Here is a 20401-nt window from a genome sequence, read left to right on the forward strand (position 1 = left end):
CCAAGTCAGGGAAGGGTCTTGCTTGGACTGGAAGGACCAGGGCACACCTCCGGCAGGCAAGTCCGTTGGGGACTCAGGCTGCTGGCCTCTGAGAAGCCTTCCACGTGGTACCCGGTGGAATTCGACAGCATCCGGGGCCTGAGCACACCCCTCCCACCCACCCCCACCCCCAGCCTTGGATGGGGAGGCGGCCAAGGGAGAGAGGAAAGGTACATGCTGCCTCTCTCAGCTGTTTATTGGGGGACCGGGACATCTCCTCCATGTGGTCACTAGTCCCAGGGGCGTGCACCCTGGCGTAGCGCCCCCGGGAATGCCCACGGAGAGGGGAAACATACCAAAGAAAAAGCAGCTTACAGATGAGCCTCGCCCCTGCCCCCCACCCCCTGCCCCACCCCCTGCACCAGGAGTCTGCACACACAGCCGAGCCAAGCGCCCTTCCCTGGGGCTGCGCTGAGTCTCCGAAGGGCGGCGCTGGTGGCTGTGGAGGTCTCCTCGGTGGGGGCCGTCTGCCCGTCCGTCTGTCCGTCCGCCGCCGTCAGACCTTGGCCTCCAGCATCTCCAGGAAGAGTTTGTGCATGGGCACCTTGCCCTGCAGTTTCACGCTGTAGAAGTGCTGCACTGCCTTGGCCGCTGTCTGCCGCAACAGGGGCAGTGTCAGCAGCAGCTTGCCGGTCCTCCGCGGCTCTTCGTGGCGCTGGCTCAGCTCGTAGTCCTGCAGCGCCTCATGCAGCAGGTCCTGCAGCTTCTGGACGGCCTCCAGGTCCTCGATGTACGTGGAGTCTGCAGGCGCAAGGGCGAGCGTGAGCGGGACAGCCAGGGAGGTGGCCGGGGGCCTCTGCTTCCATGCTCCATGCCCACTTGAAAGAGGGGGGAAACCCGGACCCTGCGCGGGGGGAGGGGGGGATCTGCCACATGGAGGCCCCAGGCTAGTGGGAGAGCTGGGCTCAAACCCACAGAGACCTGCATCTAGGGTGAGCACTTAAGAAACCACCCCAGATGGCAATGAGACGCACACACCCCCAGGCCCCTGAAGGGCAGGAACAGGAGCAGACCAGTGGGTCACCCTGCAGGGTGGGGGGGTTATCGAATCCTGCTTTCCTCACAGGCTGTGTGGCTTTACATAGTTTAACTTCTCCCTGCCTCATTTAGGAAATGAAACCATAGCCACCACGCCCCAAAGGGGTTAAATGGTGTAACAGAACACAGGTGGTCAGGAGAGTGCATGGCCAAAAGTCGATGCTTGGCCCATGGTGGCAGCAGCACAATGTCCCCGTGGCTGCTCCTGCCACATGCAGTGAGGGCACTGAGGTCCCATCGAGTGCCCTCTGGTGCCAGTCACGGTGCTGGAGGGGGCTGCTGGTGGTTCTCGGGAACTTAAGGGTGGGCTAGACTCAGGCCGACAATTAGGGGTCTAGGTCAAATTTACCTAGACCTTGGGAGGGTGGGAGACACCCACGACAAATGGGTTACAATGAGGTTTGAGCCGGGCAAGGTGGGTGAGTGATTGAGCGAGCCAGCCAGCCAGCCAGCAGGTAATACACATGCGCACTACCAAGTAGTCTATTGCCATTCTCTAGTGGTCCTGCAAGGCAACGCCCAGCGCCGCCCCTGCAGAAGGCGGGGTGTGGGTACGTGGGAGTGGGGAGACTTTGAAGCAGGAGGGTTGTTGCCCGAAACCCTGGCAGCGAAGGGGCTGCTCCTCTCTGCCTGCTGGGTTGGTGCAGTCGCAACCCCTTTGGGGGTCGAACGACCCTTTCACAGGGGTTGCCCAATTCCTAACAGTAGCAAACTGACAGTGATGAAGTAGCAACGAGAATAATGCTGTGGTTGGGGGCTCACCACCACATGGGGAACTGTATTCGTGGGTCGCAGCATTAGGAAGGTTGAGAACCACTGGTGTAGAGGGATCCCTGGAGACCAAGGGCAACTACAATGAAAAGCCCCAGGTGCCCTTGCTGCAGGTATGCCTCCGCCCTACACATGCCTCCTCCAGCTTCTGTTGCCAGATGGAAACGTAGTCTGGCTCCATCCCCAGGCGGCGACCCTTTCCAGAGAACTCACTTAAGAGGGTCCTACAAGGCCCCCAGTGGCCATCCCCACCCCCTGACCTCCACCAGCTCCCTCTCCCCGCCCTCCCACACCTCCTCAAGTCAGGGCCAAATTGGCAGCTGCCTTCAACAAAAATGAAATAAAATAACATCTCAAGATTAATTTCTTTGTGATCCATCAGCGAGTTTGTATCGATGGCATTGATAAACTGTTAATTACAAAATCAATGGCTATGAATTTTTCAGCTGTCAGGGAGCCTTGCGATAGGGGTGACAGACGGCCAGCAGGCTTCCCGAGGGGCCAGGTGGGGGCCATGGCCTGTTTCTGCCTGCTGCTCTTCCGTGGAGTATCAAGCACCTTCAACCACTCTGTCCCATTCTTGCAACCTTCGCAGTGGCTCCCACAGGACCACCTCAGTGGTCACTTGCTCCACCACCCCCCCCTTCCTCCAGCCTCTCCCTCCAACTAACATGCTCCTTCTTTGACGGCCTGGGTGGTGATCTTGCCCCGGACACAATCCTATCCCTTATGCATCGGCCTCGGCTCCCTGGCAGTGGACAACCTCCCTGCACAGCCCTGAAGTCCCGGGTCTGACAGCAAACTGCTTGTCCAGAATGCTCTCTCCACGCAGACACATCCCTTCCCCATTTCCTGCTGTAACTGAATTATTGACTGTCTTTTGAATTTCCGTGGATCCCATGTGTGTTCAATAATAGAAGGCATGCTAAAATCAAGAAAAAAATTTGAGGTAATATGGATTTTCAGGGATATATATGTATGTCCCAAGGGGGCAGACTGATGGAGTGAGGCTCTTTTTCCCCCTTCGATTCTTGCAGGACCTTGCCAGGCAGTATCACATGCTACAACCGGGACAGCTATGTCCTAAGAAAGCTGCAGGACTGAAAGTGGTCGTGAGTACCAAATGTCCACTGGGTTATGAAAGGGTTAAATGGGTGACTCCATTATGAAATCTGGCCCCACTCTTCCCTGGCACGGATCGCCCTTGCTCTAAGGTCCAGTTCAGCATCCATCCCCTACCCCATGGCCCACCAGCTGAAAACCATTACTCTCTCCTCGATGGCACCTGGACCCTGACCTGAGCCTCCCTTCCAGTTCAATTCGCTGCCTGTCTTGCTGCTTATGTTCATGCTCGTGTCTTAACCCCTACCCCAGGGGCCACCAGCACGTCCCACAGGCCACCCAGCATCCTGCCTGACAGCTCCAAAAAGTTATTTTTGGTAAATTCCACTCTTTGGAATTCATATAGTTGTGGAATCATATGGTGGTAGGCATTCCAATATACCGACTTTTCAATGCTGTGTGCATACTCATGGAATGTGCACATGGGGGCCAGTTACAGAAGCTACTTAAGTCATTGGGGCTGAATAACTGGCCTTGAAGGCCAAGGGCCACAGTCTCAAGGGGTCTCTAAGACCAGTGGCAAGACACAGCTCATAAAGATCGTGTAGTCTGGCGTGTGCTCTCTGAGGTCTAAGTTTGTGGGTGGTCCCGTCTGGCCTGCAGCAACAGGCAATGAGGAAAACCTACTCTCATGGAAGCAATGAGTCCCAAGCTTCCCTCTCTGAGAGCAGTGGGGCCCAGCTCCTGCTGCTGACCACTCTGAGCTGGACCAAAACCCAAGGTCCCTGTTAGAACAGATAAAAATATATAGAGAGAACAAAATTCAAATTAAAAAGCTAAAAGCAGACTGATTGGTCTGAAAGAGACTGACGCCCAGGGATGATTACCCGAAGACAAGCTTCTACCTCAAAACTCAAGAGGGTGCAGCGGGGAGGTGGGGGGGGTGGGTTGGTGAGAAACAAAGAGGGCAGGCGGGAGGTGGGGGGAGCAGCTGATAACAATGAGTACAAGAAGGAAGAAGATGCTCCAAGACGGACTATGACGATGGTTGTACAACTCTTCTGGATGTGACGGAACTACTGACTTGTTGGATATGCGAATGAGAGGCCTATAAAACAGGTTACAAAAATGAAGATACTTCCAGACACCACCATGCAGCCAGTTACTGGATGGGCCTGAAAAATAAAACACGGACTCCCAGGAAGAATGTGCTCCTTAGAACGATCTAGTATACGAGACAAGAAGGGCAACATCTGCCCCTACCAAAGATGAGGAGGAGCAGGGAATCCAGAAGAATGGACATGGGGGACCCCGGGAAGAAATGGGGAGCACACTGGTATATTGCAGGGATTGCACAACCAGTGTCATGAGCAATTGATACACGATTTTTCAATGGAAAACAAATCTATGTAAACGTCCACCTAGAGCCGTCAACTTTCACCCAAAGCATAGTACAAAGTTGAGGGAGGAGGAGGAGGAAGAAGAGTCAAACCTAACCTCCCACTGAGGCAGTGAGTCTGGATTCCTGGATGGTTGATCCCCACGGCAGAGCATGACCCCGGCAAGGCTGGACCCTGGCTAGAAACCGCTGGTGAGTTCGACCTACCCAATCCATGTGTGGCATGTGCTGGCGGGAGAGGGAGAGAGAACCAGAGCTAGAGAGGGGTTGGGAGGGGAGGGGAAGGAGGTGCCCTGAGGCTCAGAGGAAGAGAGCTGCTGGTTGAGCCAAAGAGCCATGGGAGAGCTGGGGCAATTGGTGCAGGCAGGGAGGGGTGGGACAGAGGGCCTGCCTGGCCTCCTGGGTCTTGATTTTCTTTGCCAGTCTGACCTTATCTGGTAAGAGTTGAACCTAACCAAACCAAACCACTCTGTCCCCGAGTCCATTCTGACAGGACAGACCTGCCCCTGTGGGTTTCCAAGGCTGTCACTCTTCACGGGAGTAAGAAAGACTTGTCTTTCACCTTCAGGTGGCTGGTGGTTTCAAACTGCTGACCTTGAGGTTAGCAACCTGTGTGACCACTTGCAGGCCTCCATTTGCCCGCCCCTGGCTTTGCTCACCCTGCCTCCTCAGCCGAACTGCCTGCCTGTCCTCCTGTGCCCCTGAGTCTCAGCCTCTCTGTGACAGCTGGCTACAGCATCCCTGAGGCTGTGAGGGAGAGGGGAGAGATCTGTGAGGATCCGCCTAGGATGTGCCACCCTCAAGGCACTGGCAAGTGGCGGCTGACTCATAGCAAGCCTTGGTGAGTATAACTGGATTCCTTAGGGAAGCAGTGAGCCTGGTCTTTCCCCCAAAGACTCCCGGGGGCAGGCTAGAACCACCAGTCTCTTTGCAGTAGAGAAAGCAAAGACAGACTCCATGCAGACGACAGGCTTTTATTGAAAAACGCATCGCTACGGGCTTGCTAACTGTAACAAATGCCTAACACGAACTGGAGCTGTTCATGAAAAGATGCGCACATACAAAGTGTGCCCGGGTGGGGAGGCAGGGGGAGGCGGTTATAAAACTCATGTACTATCTGCTCGGTTATTCTGTAAATCTGACACTGAGCTTAAAAAGCCATGAGTCCATTACTAGCACTCTCCAAGAGCGAACACACTACCATTTCCTTCCTAAGAAGGGAGACTGAACACCAAACCGAACTGACTGCCCTCAAGTCAATGCTGGCTCAGCGACCCTACCGGACAGGGCAGAATTGCTTCTGGGAAGTTATAGAATAGAAAGCCTGTCTTTCTTTGTGGAGCGGATGGAGGCTTAGAACTACGGACCTAGCGGTCAAAAGCCCAGCTTGTCACCACAGTGCCAGCAAGCCCCCCTAGAGAAGCAACTTGTCAGTTACCTTGTTGTGGGCTTTGCCTTGTAAAAGGATTTGGACCTAAAACAATAGTTCCCTCTGTGGACTCAGTCCGGCCATGGGCAGGAGCAGAGCCTGCCCCCGTGCATGTGGTTTATTGAGGGCGCTCTCTAAGGAAAGGGGGCCTGAGGGAGGCTGGGTGGGACAAGGGACGGGACAGCAATGCTGGGGTGGCGCCTCGGCATCACAAGTACTTGGCCTTTGCTCTGTGTTGGTTGAAGGCATGGAAAGGGGCCCTAGGACCCATGGGGCAAAGCACAGCACGGAGGCTGGATGAACAAATCCCAGAAAGAGCAACAGGGCTGGACATCCTGGTGTCCCTGTGACAGGTGGAACCATATCCCCAAATCTATGTGCAGTCGATCCTAAACTCCACCTGGAGTTTAGAGCCCATTTGGGAAAGGATCATCTTTATCATGCTGATGAGGCAGCTTGGTGGGGGCAGGGGAGTGTCTTGGAGTCAGTCTCTCAGAGATATGAGAGATTAGCCGGGAGATGGGGGTCCGGTGCATGCCAAGGCACTGGTCGACCTCAGAGACAAGGTCAGAGTGTGTGTGTGTGTGCTTTTCCCCTCCTTCGCTGTGAGAAAATAAATGTGTCTGCTAATGCCACCCACTTGTGGTCCTTCTGCTACAGCCGCCCTAGACATCTCTGCCAGGTGTGTACAGGTAGCTACCTTCTTTGTGAGCCAGACATTCTGGTCTCCTGGGGACTGAGGGTTGTGCTAAGAACAGGATAGTAGTGGACAAACCAGTTGGCTGTCCTACCTGCACTGTTTCCATCTGGAACCAGCTCTCCCATTTCCATATGCAGCGAACCAGGTCCGCTAATATTAATATTGATAATAATTAATATTTATGGGACATTTCCTCTAGGCCAGGCACTAGGCTAAGTACTTTATCTCCAGTCAATCGCTGATTACGCTGGGATAGCCTCATTTCAGGCACATGGACATGGAGCTAAGAGGTGAGCCAATGTGGCCAAGCCATAGTATTTGGGAGTGTCAGAGTGAGAATTTGAACTTGGGACCATCCGATCCCAGGGCTGAGCCTGCAGCAGTGCTGAGTGGGTACATCCTGATATCTATTTCAGGGTGGGAATATCCCCCCACAACCGCCCTTCTCCTGCACCCCACACTCCAATACCAGTGCAGAGCCCAGACTTGATGCTGAAGGCCATTCAATTCAAGCTCAGCCCAGTCTCTCTCTCCCCAGATAATCAAATATTGGTGCTAAAGATCTGCAGTGAGGGCCCCCTTTTTATACCAGATTAAGTAAATTTTGTTTAGGAGAGAAAAACATCAAGGAGTAGGCAAGTCTGGGCTTAGATTGATTCAGGTTTGAGTCCTAAGCTCTGACAGCTTTAAGCTGTGCTTTCTTTCCCAGCCGCCGCTGCCACATCTGTGCTGCTGGTAGGAACTCAGTAACCTCATCGCCTTGCCACGGTGGTGATTCCGACTCATGGCAAGCCTGAGTGTCAGGCTCGAACTGTGCCCCGTAAGCTGTTCAGGGGGGCTCCGTTTTAGATGGCCAGGCCTTCCTTTCAAGCTGCCTTGGGGTGGCCTTATCCTTCAAACATTCCGTGAGCAGCAGAGTGTTGACTGTGTGCACCCTATGAGGGACCCCAAAATAAGCCCATAAAACCAGCTCTCAAACTCATTGCCATTGAATCGATGCTGGCTCATGGAGACTCGATTTGACAGGACAGGGTACAACTGAGGCTGTAACTCTATGGGAGGACAAAGTCCGTCTTTCTCTCATGGGGATGGCTGGTGCAGCCCCATCGGTAACTGCTTCGGCGCCAGGCTAACCCTTACTGACCACTTACTAGGTGTCAGACATGTTCTATGCATGTTATCACTATGTAGAAATAAGACCCGCTTCATCTTGGGGGCTACTGAGGACGTGAGGCACAGAGTGAGACAACTTGTCCAACCAAGCGGGAGTCGCCTCTGGCCGCCTGGTCCCCGAGGGCCCTCCTTCACAAAGTGCTGGCCTGCACCCGCAGGGCACAAGCAGGTGCCTCGTCAATGAAGTACTTAGAAGAAAATAGTCCACCCACAGTGGCCATCCTGGCCACCTCGGTCACTCCAGTCTGGACCCCGCATGTCCGTCTGTGTCGACACCTCATCCGGCAGCGCCACTACTCTCCGCGCCCCTCCCCCTCGGACTGCCCCCCACCCCCCAGCTGCCCTCACCTGAGTTGGCGAGTGCCAGGGCCTTGAGAGTCACGAACTCCTCCTTCTCCACTTTGAGCTTCTTGTATCTTCGGACCAGCTGCAGGATGGCGCGGTAGAGTTCTAGCAGCCCCACCAGGCGCGAATGCTCCTCGTCCATGATGTAGTCCTCCGCATAGACCAGCTTGTCCTCGTAGGGCAGCGAGCGGTACACGATGCCCAGGATGAGGATTTCCATCCAGGCGCTCTGCAGCAGGCTCATCTGGTCCCCCAGCGTAAGGTTCGAGAAGCCTGCGGGGAGAGCAGGGCCGAGGGGTGACGGTCATGTAGGCGGGCCGAGGGAAGCCCGGAGACAGCTCAGGAGTCTGCTGGGTACCCTTGCTGCTCCTGCTGGTGAACTGAGCCCGACCTGGAATTCCCAGGAAAGGCTTCCCTAACGAGAATACAGTCAATGTTTACAGTTATTATATTTTCAAATGTCAGTGATGACACTCTGATGAATTAAATACTCGTGTCATTAAGCAGCTCCTGGATTCTGAATAGCATCAGGAGACGGTGGTGTAGCCCCCACCCCTTCCCACTTCCACTCTGAGAGTTCCCAGGCCCCCCGCCATTCTGCTCAAACAAGTGACACCTGGACCTTAATGCAGCATCTCTGTTGTACTGAGACCCTGGTGGGATCCCAAGGTCCAGTTGGGTGTTCTGGGCCAAGGTGGAAGGATACATCACCACTAAGCAAATCCTGAGACTGTTAAGAGGGCCTCCTCCCCAGACAAGCAGCAGGCTCACCCAGCAATCAAAAAGGTTGGGGTAGGGATGACACCAGATAGCCACAGTGCCCTGTCCAAAGTGCTCTGGAGAGGACATAGGTTTGGGTCCCTACTGCCCCTTTCCCAGCTGCAGGCTGACTTTGTCTAAGTCGTGAAACTTCTCCAAATCTCAACTTCCTTGTCTGTGAAATGGGCATAGCATCAATTTGGGGTTGAACGTGAGCTAATTTAAGACAAATCAAACTCACTGCCATCAGTGGACGTCGCTAAGTTCTACCGTATAGGACAGGGTAGAACTGCCCCCTGTGAGTTTTTGGGAGTAGAAAGCCCATCTTTCTCCCTGGGAGTCGCCGCCGGTGGCTCCGATATGCTGGCCTTGCAGTTAGCAGCCCAACGCCCAGCAGCTCAGGGACACATCCCGACGACTAGACAACAGAGCTGACCTTGGGCATCCTGCTGGATTTCCAGAGTCAAGCTCCCCAAGTTAGACTTTTCTTCCACGCACTGGCTGGCTTCAGACCTCAGCCTATCTGCCCCATGGGGGTGGTGGGGAGTGGGGGGTGTGTGAAGAGCATGCTCAGCACAGCCCGCCCCCCTCAACACACACATCTGAGCTGGTGTGGCAGGAACCACTCCTTCTGCAATCCTGTCCCCCGGCCCTGGATGTGCCTGCAGGCCATCCAGCCTCTCACCTCTCACCCTGCGGTTCCCCCTTTTCCAACAGCACATGACTGGTCTACTTAGGGGTATATCCCTGAGGTCCAAGCCCTCTCCCCTCAGCTGGCCGCCCTCCTAGTCTGACCTGACCTTGTAGCTCCCTGGCCCACGGTGCCCCACCCGGGGCTTGGTAACCAGCTGGCAGCAGCTACTGGAGAGATGGCACCGGCTGGGGAGGAGGGTCTGGGGAGGTGGATGGAGGTTCTTGTCCTGATTTCACACGTGGGAGAGAACGTGTGTGGCTGGTCATGGTGGGGGAGCCGGAAGGTAATAATAGATAGAAACGGACATCCAATTTCTGTTATCAGGCCTCTGAGGGAGCGAGGGGCCTGGGGCAACATTAATTAACAGATACCAATCAGCCAGCACGTGTGTGTGTGTGTGTGTCCGCGCACACACACAAGCGACTTGGAAAGTGGTTACGAGGAAGGGAAGGGAGGACCCAGCCTTCAGAAAATGAAGAAAGACCCCTGGGGGTCCCGTGGTCCCTTAGGTGAGGTCGTGGGAAAACTGTTACTGGTGCGTCTGGCCCTGCAGTCACTTGGCAAATGCTCATCCAGCACCTGCTCTCGCCGGGCTCCGTGCTGGACGCCGGGATGGAGAGGGCCTGCCTTCAGGAAGGTTAGGATCCTCATTCACTCCCAATTACACCCGCACGAAGAGCCACGGTAGAGGAGGGGTCCCAGAACACACGGCAGGGCACTTGAGATTGGAGGCCTGCAGGGCCTCTGGGGAATTGTTACCTGGCAACTCCTGTCCCTGTGCCCTGAGCCGTGGGGCAGGTGGATACCAGGTATTGGGTCTTGATCCCAGAGGCCAAGGAAACATGCTCACAAGACTCAGAATGAAGCAGAGACCGAGGGCTCAAATAGAAAGGAAATGTTTGGAACATGATGATGGCAACATATGTACAATTTTGCTTGACACAATTGACATATGGAATGTTATAAGAGCTCCCAATAAAATGCTTAAAACAATAACATCAATAGGGGAGATTTCCAAAAGTACCCTTACTGACTTTATTGCTATACTCATCAAAATTTGAGATATAACACAAAATGTTTTAATATTCTTACAACTTGTAGAGTGTTCATATTTTTTAAATAAAAATTTAATTAAAAAAATCTCAGCATGACCCTCTCAGGCCCTGGGCTCAGCTTGGGCGTAGCTACCAATCGTACGTACTATGGATGCATCTGTAAGAGGCAGCCCTGCTCTCGGAGAGGGGTGTGATGGAGAACATGCCTGTCCCTGTCAGGCGTGTGGCGAGACCTCTTGGCCAGCTGGTCTAAATACCTCTCTCTCCCACCTGACCATCTTCAATCAACAGGAGCTAGAAAGAGCTTTGAAAACCCAATGTCTGCTCCACTGCACTGCCTAGTGGCTACAGCCTGCTTCATTGTGCGCCAGAAAGGGGGGAGTGCTGGTGTTTCCCACTACCTTACATGAAGAGCCCGCTGACCCTGGGCGAGTGGACCGCTCTGTGCCTCAGGTTTCTCATCTGTCCTATGGGAGCAGGAATAGCACTCGCCTCCTGGGTTTGTTTGGACTACGCTGTGGAGAGGGTACCAGTGATAACACAACACCACTTAGCACAGACTAAGTGCTACCACCTGATCTCATTACGGGGGGGGGAGACAGGCTTTAACAGTGTTTCAGTATGACCATACCCCCACTGGGGGGCAGGGGACGGGGCACAGGACCAGGAGCCCTGGTGGCGTAGCGGCTATGAGTTTTAGATTGCTAACTAACTGCAAGGTCAGCAGTTCTGAACCACCAGCAGCTCTGCAGGAGAAAGATGGGGCTTTCTACTCCGTGCAGTTTCGGAAACTCACAGGGACAGCTCTAGCCTGTCCTGCATCCATCTGATGATGGCAGCCAGTTTGGTCCTTTTGGTTGTGGGGTGGGGAGGAGGTAGAGAAACAAGCAGACGTGTGCTTATAACGAAATTAAAGGCAGCTCCACTTGTCAGAGCACACCTGTGCTCCATGGGGTTTTCAAAGCAGGGTGCCGGGCCTACCTCCTGAGACACCTCTGGGTGGATCTGAACCTCCACAAGTGCCCAGGAGCTCCATGCACCTTTCTTCACTAGAAGCACATGTTCTCTTATTTCTAACCATCACACAGGCATGCACCCTTCTGGCCAGCACCCTCATTGTGCATGGCAGGATCTCTTTCCCTATCCAGTTCCTGGCATTTCTGGGACAGTGGGGCCCCTCTCAGAGGCTGACAGGCTGCCCATGCCTAGCTGAGCGCAGCCAAGCTGGCTGCTGTGTCCCAATGCGTGCCCCCCATGGCCTGCCTGGGCCCTGCTGCCCCAGGAATACTGCCTTATCTGCACCAGCTGATCTCCTAGCACCAGGCCCTTCCAAGCCCACCCCTCCCCCAATGGCTCGGCAGCAGGAGCTCCTAGAATTAAAAAAAAAAAAGGCATGTAATTTGTGGCAAGTGGAGTTCATAATCTGTTAATTTATTATCGTTTCTGTCGACCTGGAGGGCCATTAGCAGAGGTAATAAAGGGAGATGTAATTATAGGATCTGAGGCCACTCCAGACACAGCTGCTGTCACTCGGCACCCCATATTTCATCGGCCGCTGGCGGTCCCCTCTTCCCAACATGAGCCACATAGTGGCTACCTGGGACCCTTGGTGAGGAGGCCGCTGGGTCCCCTGACAAGGGCCATGCCAATGTCACCCAGACCTGGCAGGAATGACAGAGACGCTCGGTTGGACAGCCTATGGGCTGCCCAGGAGGACAGCGAGCTAATAACGTGAGAAGCCTGCAATTCAACACGTGACACCCCTCACCTCGTAACAGGCTCTGGGTGTAACCCTGCGCTCTTGGGGAACAAGGCTAAAGAGCGGGGCCTGCCCTCTGGGTAATGCGGCACTCCTCCCTCAGCAAACTCAACCTGAGGACAGGGCAACGTCGGGCTGGCTGGAGCGGAAGAGCAGCTGCTTTCTGGGGAATCACGTGAGGCCCACGTTCCTGTGGCCGCACCCTGTGAACTCGGGCTCAGAACTGTGGGTCCCCAAGACAGGAAATGCATGGGTGCTCACAGGGTCCAGCACGCTGACTAAGCTGGTCCTCTCAGAGCTCATTCACCAAGACCCTGCCATCTTCTGTGCAGAAGCACCAGGAGCTGCCACCCACAGCGTCCGAATGTCCTTCTGGACTTCACGAATTTGCTCACTGTCTACTAGTCTAGACTCACACTCTGCTCTTTCTTCCTGCAGCCCTCTGAACACCATCCTGTGTCTTATCATGTGTGGGGGCCGAAGAAACCCACCAGTCATCTGTGTGTCCGGATGACAGTGGTGGCTTATGAGTCACTATGATGCCTGAAGTCATGCCAGCAAATACTAGCAGGGTCACTAATGGTGGACAGATTCCAGCGGAGAATCCAGACTAAGAGAGACTAGCAAGAAAGACCTGGTGATCCTATTTCTGAAAACGAGCCAGTGAGATCGCTATGGACCATACTAGGAGATGGTCAGATAACCAGGATCGTGCCAATGGATGATGAGTTCTCCAAGTTGGAAGTCCCTAAGACACGCACTGGCCATGACCACGAGACCTGAGCTTACAAAACCAACAAGCGTGAAGATGGTGGAAGCCCAGCAAGGTCTTATTCTGGTGCACACGGAGTTGGTGTCAACTGGACACTAAACAGAGAGGGGTCGAGGCTGGAGGCCTCGCGGCGCAGTGATGAGAACCGGCACCACGAGTTCTTCGATGCGCTGAGAAGTTGAGTTTTGGTTTGTGTCCGGCAGCTTGTTCCCAAACTGGACCCTTGGCACAGACACTGTCTAAAACTCTTCCTGGCAACTGCCACTCCTCACAGGGCACACTCGGCAGAGGCGTGCCCAGACCGAGTATGGCCGGCCCCTTGTGAGCCAGGCCCTGGTTGGAGGCTGGAGGAGGCTGTGGTATGGGAGGTAGCCAAGGTCCTCCTGGAAGTTCGGTCCCTTAGCAGTCAGAAGAGATAAGTCCTGTCTATCCAGGAACCAGGGCCAAGCAGAGCCCACACAGGTCCAGGGCTCAGGCCACCTTTCCCTATGCCACCTGCCAAAAGGCCTTCCCCTGAGCTTTCCATCCAACCTGGGGCCTGATTCATTTATGAACATCAGGCACTTGATGTATCGCTGCCCTTCGTGTGAGGCTTACATGCAGTGGCAGGAGACACTACTAATTACTTTCACCTTAAACACTGAATTCCATATGCAGATTTATGCAAAACAGGCAAATTAGCACTTGAGACAGACAAAGCCCCCATATTTTGTTTCCTTTTTAAACAAAAAACTCAGCTTTGGACCAGGAAGAATGATAAACCCTGCTCCCCTCCGACAGGAGGCTTTTTCTTTGTACCCGCCTGGGCTACTGATCAAGCACTCCCTATGTGCAGGGAGGGGCGCTAGGCCCTCCCCCCAGTCCTGGGGACACACAGGGCTCCACAATTATCCCCATCTTACAGATGAGGCCACAGAAGCTCAAGGGAGTGACGCCATCAGGGCAGAAGTTAGGTAGACCAAGCCCAGGTCTGCAGGTCCCCAAGCCTGTGTTCTGCGAGCTCACTGCTGAGAATGTGCTACTTGGATGATGGGGGGGAGGGGACGATGGGGGAAAAGAGGCAGTGACCCAGAGGCCCACCAGCAGCCGCTCTTGAGCCATTGCTGGGTCCAAGGTCGGCTTCCCCGGGCGGGCGGGCGGGCCGGTAGGGGAGGGCTGGCTCTACCTGATTTGGCCCTGGGTCACTGGAGCAATCCAGGCTGAGGGGTCTTAGCAGTGGCCTGACCCACAACTGTGCTGAAGCAGCACGGAGCAGATTCAGAAAGTACTGAGTGCGTAATCCTGGGAGACTGAGCTCCTTAGTGAGGGAGGGCACACTGCTGCTCAGGTCCAGGCGCCCGCCCCCAACCCAATCGGAATGCCCAGGGGCCACTAGGGACTCCCTGCCAGCGGAGTTTTGCCAGTCCCCTGTAACTGTAAGCCCGGCCACCTGGTCTCTCTGAGCAGGTCCCTCTCCACGCAGGCACCCCGGTCCTGTGCGCTAGACACACAGGAGGAATTCTTCCAGACTTGCCCCATCAACCACAGGCCTTGGCTGGCACCCAGCTCGCAGCATGCCTTTGTTTCATGATCACGCACCCCGTGCAGGCAGACTGCAGGTGCCAGACCCCTCAAGCCAGCAAATTCCGAATGGCACATGGATGTTTTGGTTCCTGGTGGATGGCAGTGTAGCAGAGTGTCCACATAACTTCTTGGGAAGCGGAAGAGGCTCTCTGCTCCCCCAAAGGCTGACAACCCCGGAAAACCCACAGGGGCAGTCCTGCTCTGTGCTATAGAGCTGCATGCGTCGGCGTCGACTGGGGGCAGTAGGTTTTGATAGTCTATCGACAGGCAGGAAGGCAAGCTGCCCTGTGTCACACAGCTAGTGAGAATCTGTGGCCATGGCAGGATGTTTCAGAGGGGAAGCGAGCTCGAGAGCCTGGGAAGGAGTCGCGGCGTAGTCAGAGCAGCAAGGTCCCTGTGGTGTGCATCAGGTCGACTAAGAGGTGCCACAAACGGAAATACACGCTGGCTCCCACACCTCCCAATACGGGCCAGAAAGGCTGATCACAACTCCCTAAGGCAGGGTAGAACCGCCCCCGGGGGTTCCCCAGCGGAGTAGCCAGTCTCACCTTTGGCTCCCGGAGCAGCAGGTCCTCTCACACTGCTGACTTTGCCATTGGCAGCAGCCTGCCCTGTGGCCTGCCACGCCCCTCGTTGGGGTGGAGTTGCATTGTTCTGGGTTTGGGTTCTCGCCCCACATGTGTGCTACATACACTCTGAAATGCTCTGAAAGCTCAAGAACCACAAGCCAGCCACAGGCCTCCCTTGGGGACCAGGCAAATGGCAAGAGTGTGATCCCACAATGGCTGTGAGCCCAGGCCAATGTGCCCCACGCAGGGCCTCACCCTGCCTGCAAATCACCCCATGCGGGAGGCACGAGCGCTACACCCTTGTGACAGACAGGCCGAGTGACGCCTCCCTGGGACTGACTCCAAACGCCAGGGCTCCTCACTACCTGTCTCCTGGCAAAGGAAGAGACTCCAGCGCCCTCTAGGTTATAAGTCAGCAGATGATTAATAATGAACTCTACAAGAAGGTACTACCTCTGGGACTCTGCGAGTTGGAGGAGCCTGCTCTTTGGGGGTTACAAACCCAACCGTACAGATCGGAGTACCTGACAAGGCACATGGTCAACATACTTGGCGGCTAACAGGAAGGTTGGAGGTTCTAGTCTGGCCATCTGCTTACAAGCCATTCAGCACTCCTTCCTCTCACACAGCATGTGTGGCCACCAGCCAGAGCGGACTCAACTCCTGTTATTTCATGTTCATGTCAATCATAGGCCCTTCAGGAAGGATGGCTGCACCTCATAGACATCCTCAGGCCTCCCAAACACCTGCCCCTCCAAGCCCACCAGGAGAGGAAAAGATCCCCCCGTAAACCAGGCGAAGCTCCATGGTGGGCCCCAGACTTCCACTTGCGAGACCCACGACCACCGGTCAGGTTACATGACTCACCTGGGATGTGCTTGGCCCAGCCAATGATGACCACGAGCTCCCTGTCTGCCAGGTCACAGAGGGTGGTCAGGGCCTTGATGTCCCCATCAGGCATGCCAGGGGGAGGCATGGCATAGAGCTTGTCCGGCTCGGCCACCAGCAGGTAGGAGACAATCTTGGTCACTGCCAGGAGAACAGAGAGGGACAGGTAAGTGTCCAGGAATGGGGGCCAGGGCATGTGTGGCCCAGGATGGGAGAAGGGCACACACGTGGCCATCAGGTCCCCTTTCTGATACCATGGAGCTGCCAGCAGAGGTGGCTCGTGCTGCTGAGAAACCTCCCTGAGGGAGGATGTCCTCCAAGGGGGTGACTGCTGAGCGGAGTGTGCCAAGCAACTCTGCGGACATGTTCTAGTCAGTGGGGCCCCTGGCCTTCTTAGAAGCAAATGTTTCATCTGGGGCCACGTGGACCAGCTCTGAAGGAGGTGCACCACGCCAAGGCCCAACATTGTCATCTCCCCCAAGATCTAGCACCCAACACTGATGTCATCCCCCCTAAGATCTAGCACCCAACACCCAGCACTGTGAGGGTGGCACTTCCCCAGGTGAGGCTAGGTTCCAGGAGCCAGCAGGCACTGGCCAGCAACAGGCACTGCCCAGACACTCACATGGCTTTTTGGCGGGCGGAGAAATCTGTAAACTCAGGTATGGGCTGCTCTCTGAGTCCAGCCGCCGCTTGTACTTCTGCCGACCTCCACGTACTCGGTCGAGACGCACACCTGTGGGTGGCAAGGGAGACAGTCTCAAGAGTCATGCAGCACCTGCCGGGTGATACCCGTGTCTGAAGGCCAACGCTGGCCGAGTAGTTGAGGGCCGTGTCATTAGTGGCTGTGGGGCGAGCCGCAGGCCAGGTGGCTGGAGGGTTTTGAAAACAACTGTTTAACAGAGGCAGCCCATCACACCTGCCCCAGGCATGGCCCTGCCTCTCTGGACTCAGCATCCTTCTGAAATCCCTCCTCCAGTCAATTGGTGAGGCTGTTTCTAAAGGGGAGGCACAGCAGCATGACCCCCCACCCAGGTGTGTTGGGGAAGAAGTCACATTCCTATAGACCAGTGGTTCTCAACCTTCCTAATGCTGCCACCCTTTAATACAGTTCCTCCTGGGGTGGTGACCCCAACCATGAAATTATTTTCATTGCTACTTTTATAACTGTAATTTTGTTACTGTGATGAATCATAATGTAAAATATCTGATAGGCAGGATGTATTTTCATTGGTACAAATTGAACATAATTAAAGCATAGTGATTAATCACAAAACAATATGTAACTATACTGTGACATTTGTTCAAACCGCCCCCCCCCCCAAAGGGGTCGCGACCCACAGGTTGAAAACGGCTGCTCTAGACCCAGGAAAGGACTTGCCAAGAAGGATTGGGAAACCCGCCACAGAAACGCATGCCATTGCCAGGCATTCACGAGAGCCAACCCCAAAACAAAGGCATTGCCATCGAAGGGATGCAGACTTCTAGAGATCCTATAGGACAGGGTAGAAATGTGGGCTTCCAAGACTGTAACTCTTTGTGAGAATAGAAGCCTCATCTTTCTCCCGAGGAGCAGCTGGGGGTTTTAAACTGCCGACCTTGCAGATAGCAGCCCAATGTGCCCAGGTGGCATACTGGTTCTGCACTGGGCTGCTAACCGGAGACAGGAGATTCCAACCCACCAACCGCTCCACAAGATGCAGCAGTCTGCCTCTGAAGGCTTTCTATGGGGCTCTCTCCAAGTGACAGAGGAGCCCTGAGCCAGGGCCCCTTTGCACACCTGCAGGGGCCCGTGCACCTGGGAAGCCAAGCTGAATGGTGCTCCTGTGATGCGCCCCATCAATGCTGATCTCCATGGGACTCGGGGGAAAGGGGACTCCCTTGCCACCAGTGGGATGAGCCTGCCCAGAGCCTGTCTGGAAATGACACGTACGTCGTCTACAACCAGTCGCCGTCGTTCTAATTCGAGGTGATCTCACATGGGCAGAGCAGAATCTCCCATGGGATTTTCAGGTTGGACCCTTCGGAAGCAGATTGCCAGGCCTTTCTCCCCAGGTACCTCTGGGTAGATTCAAACACCCAATTTCATGGTTTATAAAACCCACAAAGCCAAACTCACTGGTGCCAAGTCAATTCTGACTCACAGTGACCCTAAAAAACAGAGGAGAGCGACTCACGTGCCTTTCTGAGCCTATAAATCTTTACGGGACTAGAAAGCCTCATCTTTCTCCTGTGGAGTATTTGGTGGTCTTGAACTGCCATCCTGGAGGTTAATAGGCCAGTGTGCAACTCAGATGCTACCGAGGCTACTGCAGCAGGACATAAATATAATTATCATCACTCTCGTGTGATAGCAACAGAGGGTCAGAAAGGTCAGGCAACTTGCTCAGTGTCACAGCCAGGAAAAGTTGGCGGAAGGATCTGAGCCTCCATCTATAATTCTCTAAGTCCTGAGCACTTTGTCCCACACTTGGGACCTGTACAATCCCCAGAGACCCGACCAAAAATAGCAGAGATGCCTCAGGGCCACCATGGAGCAGAAACTTCTTGGGAGCTGAGGAGCAGGCCCCACATCTCTCCAGCCCACGCTTCCCCGGCTGACCTCTGTAGCCCACCCTGCAGGACAGCAGAGCCACCTGCAAACGTGGCTGGGCTCAGATGTCCACTGGCTGACTTGATAAGATCAGGCTTCTGGCTTTTTTTTTCTTAATGGAAGTAAAATAATTCCCGCTTCCCCTCAATTCCCTCCTTCCTTCTCATCCCCCCACCCCCCCCTAAGTTGGACCGGGTCCCAGGCTTTCGGAAGTAAAAATAGCCGTGTGGGCAGGGTGTAATTTCTTCCTTTTGTACCCAGGTGCTATAAATAACCGGCTAAGGCCTTTCGATGCCTGGTCTCCACCTGGACCAGCCTGTCTCAGAGCTGCCCTGGCTCATTCTCTCCCAGGAAAGGGTCACACTGGGCAGGGGTGGGGTACAGTCCTGAGCACGCCCTTCTCCCGCCACTTCTGCAGAGCTGCTGCCCGCTCACCATCACAATGTATGGTGGTCATGGCCAAGCTGATCTTCACCCCCCTACCCAGAAGCCCCTGCCCTCCCCGGGAATCCACTGTGCAGGGGCGGGGGGGGGGGTTGCTGACAGAAGTAGGCCTACATGAGTACCACAGTCCCATCTACAAAGCTGTCTCATGCTCCTGTCTCCTCTGACCCCCATGATAGTGCCAGGCAAGGGGCACACACTTACTGCCCATGCCCCCTCCTGCAAGCAGAGGCTCAGAAAGATCGCTACAGGAAACATCATAGATCTGAACCTTGATCTGCAGGTTCCTGAGTGCTACCCCCAAGCATAGTGCCACCCTGCTGCCCGGGAGCCACCCCATAGAGGTTCTGGATCAGTCGAGTCAAAACCACCAGTAGCGGGAGGAGCTGAAATATATTTTAGACACTGGGCATCTGCTTGAGCAACGGGTGACGTGCCATGCCTAAGACGGGGACATGGGCAGTGGCCAAGGGGAGGGGTGGTACAAATCTAGAGTCCCTCTCTAGACTCTTCACTTGTGACACTTCATAGGAACCCACGTGGAGATGTCATTGGTTAGACACAAGCACTAACAGTCAGGGAAGAAGCTGGAAGGTTAAAATCAAGAGTCGTATCTCTCATCGTGGGTCTGGAAGAGAGCCTAGGTGAAGAAGACGGCTGGGTCCCCCTCAGGCCCAGGTCACTGCAAATTGCAAAGGACGGAGAGGAGGACGGCTTTGCCTTGGCGAGGAAGAGGCACGGCCGAGCAGTGAGCAGCACACAGGTGAACAGGATGGGACAGGTGCAGGAAGGAGGGCAGGTGAACTGGAATATTTACTGTTCAGCAGCTCAGCTGACGGCAGAGGAATCCCAGGTTTGATGGCTCTGGGGCTTCGGGGTGTCTTAAAAAGCAGGACAGTGACAAGGGTGTGCTCAGGATGGAAGGACTGGATGATCAATTTATCACACTCAAAAAGGAACCCCAGGGTGATTCAGGACCTAAATAGGTAAGGCAGCCCTGGTAGTGCACGGAGTTAAATGCCAAGGTTGCCAACCCAAAGTGCCAGCCTGCAGGAGAAAGCTGGGTCGGCCGCCTCTGTACGGAGTAGCCTTGGGAACACAGACTGAGCCACTTTGAGTCAGAAACGGCTCAGGGAAGATGAGCTGGGCTGTGGTTTTGATTTTTACTTTTCTTAATAAGCTGTAGGAAAACATAGGAACAGTAACAAGGTAGGAAAACAGGGTTTTTAACCAGGCACGGAAGCAGAAACTATACAAAAAAATCAATGAACATCCGTAATGTCTGTCATTGAAAGAGTCCGTGACAGGGAGGAAGAAGCCAGTCAAAACCAGAAGACACTTGCAGCACG

General features: G+C 54.7%; 1 protein-coding gene across 4 annotated transcripts in view; it reads right to left on the minus strand.

Moving 5' to 3' along the window:
- Nucleotides 1-535: 535 nt before the first annotated feature.
- The window catches only part of ESRRB (estrogen related receptor beta), a 38249-nt gene continuing 18383 nt past the window's right edge, over nt 536-20401 (minus strand). For 2 of the 4 annotated variants that reach the window (XM_075531406.1, XM_075531405.1), the window contains 4 exons: nt 16641-16751; nt 15995-16156; nt 7960-8229; nt 536-780 (listed from right to left, as the gene is read on the minus strand). In XM_075531406.1, the coding sequence (XP_075387521.1) occupies nt 536-780; nt 7960-8229; nt 15995-16156; nt 16641-16751 (788 nt within the window). Of the gene's footprint in view, nt 781-7959; nt 8230-15994; nt 16247-16598; nt 16752-20401 lie in introns of all 4 variants that reach the window. The other 2 variants (XM_075531404.1, XM_075531407.1) reach the window with 2 other exon arrangements.

This window comes from Tenrec ecaudatus, chromosome 14 (genome assembly GCF_050624435.1).
Source record: "Tenrec ecaudatus isolate mTenEca1 chromosome 14, mTenEca1.hap1, whole genome shotgun sequence".
Taxonomy (NCBI): Eukaryota; Metazoa; Chordata; class Mammalia; order Afrosoricida; family Tenrecidae; genus Tenrec; species Tenrec ecaudatus.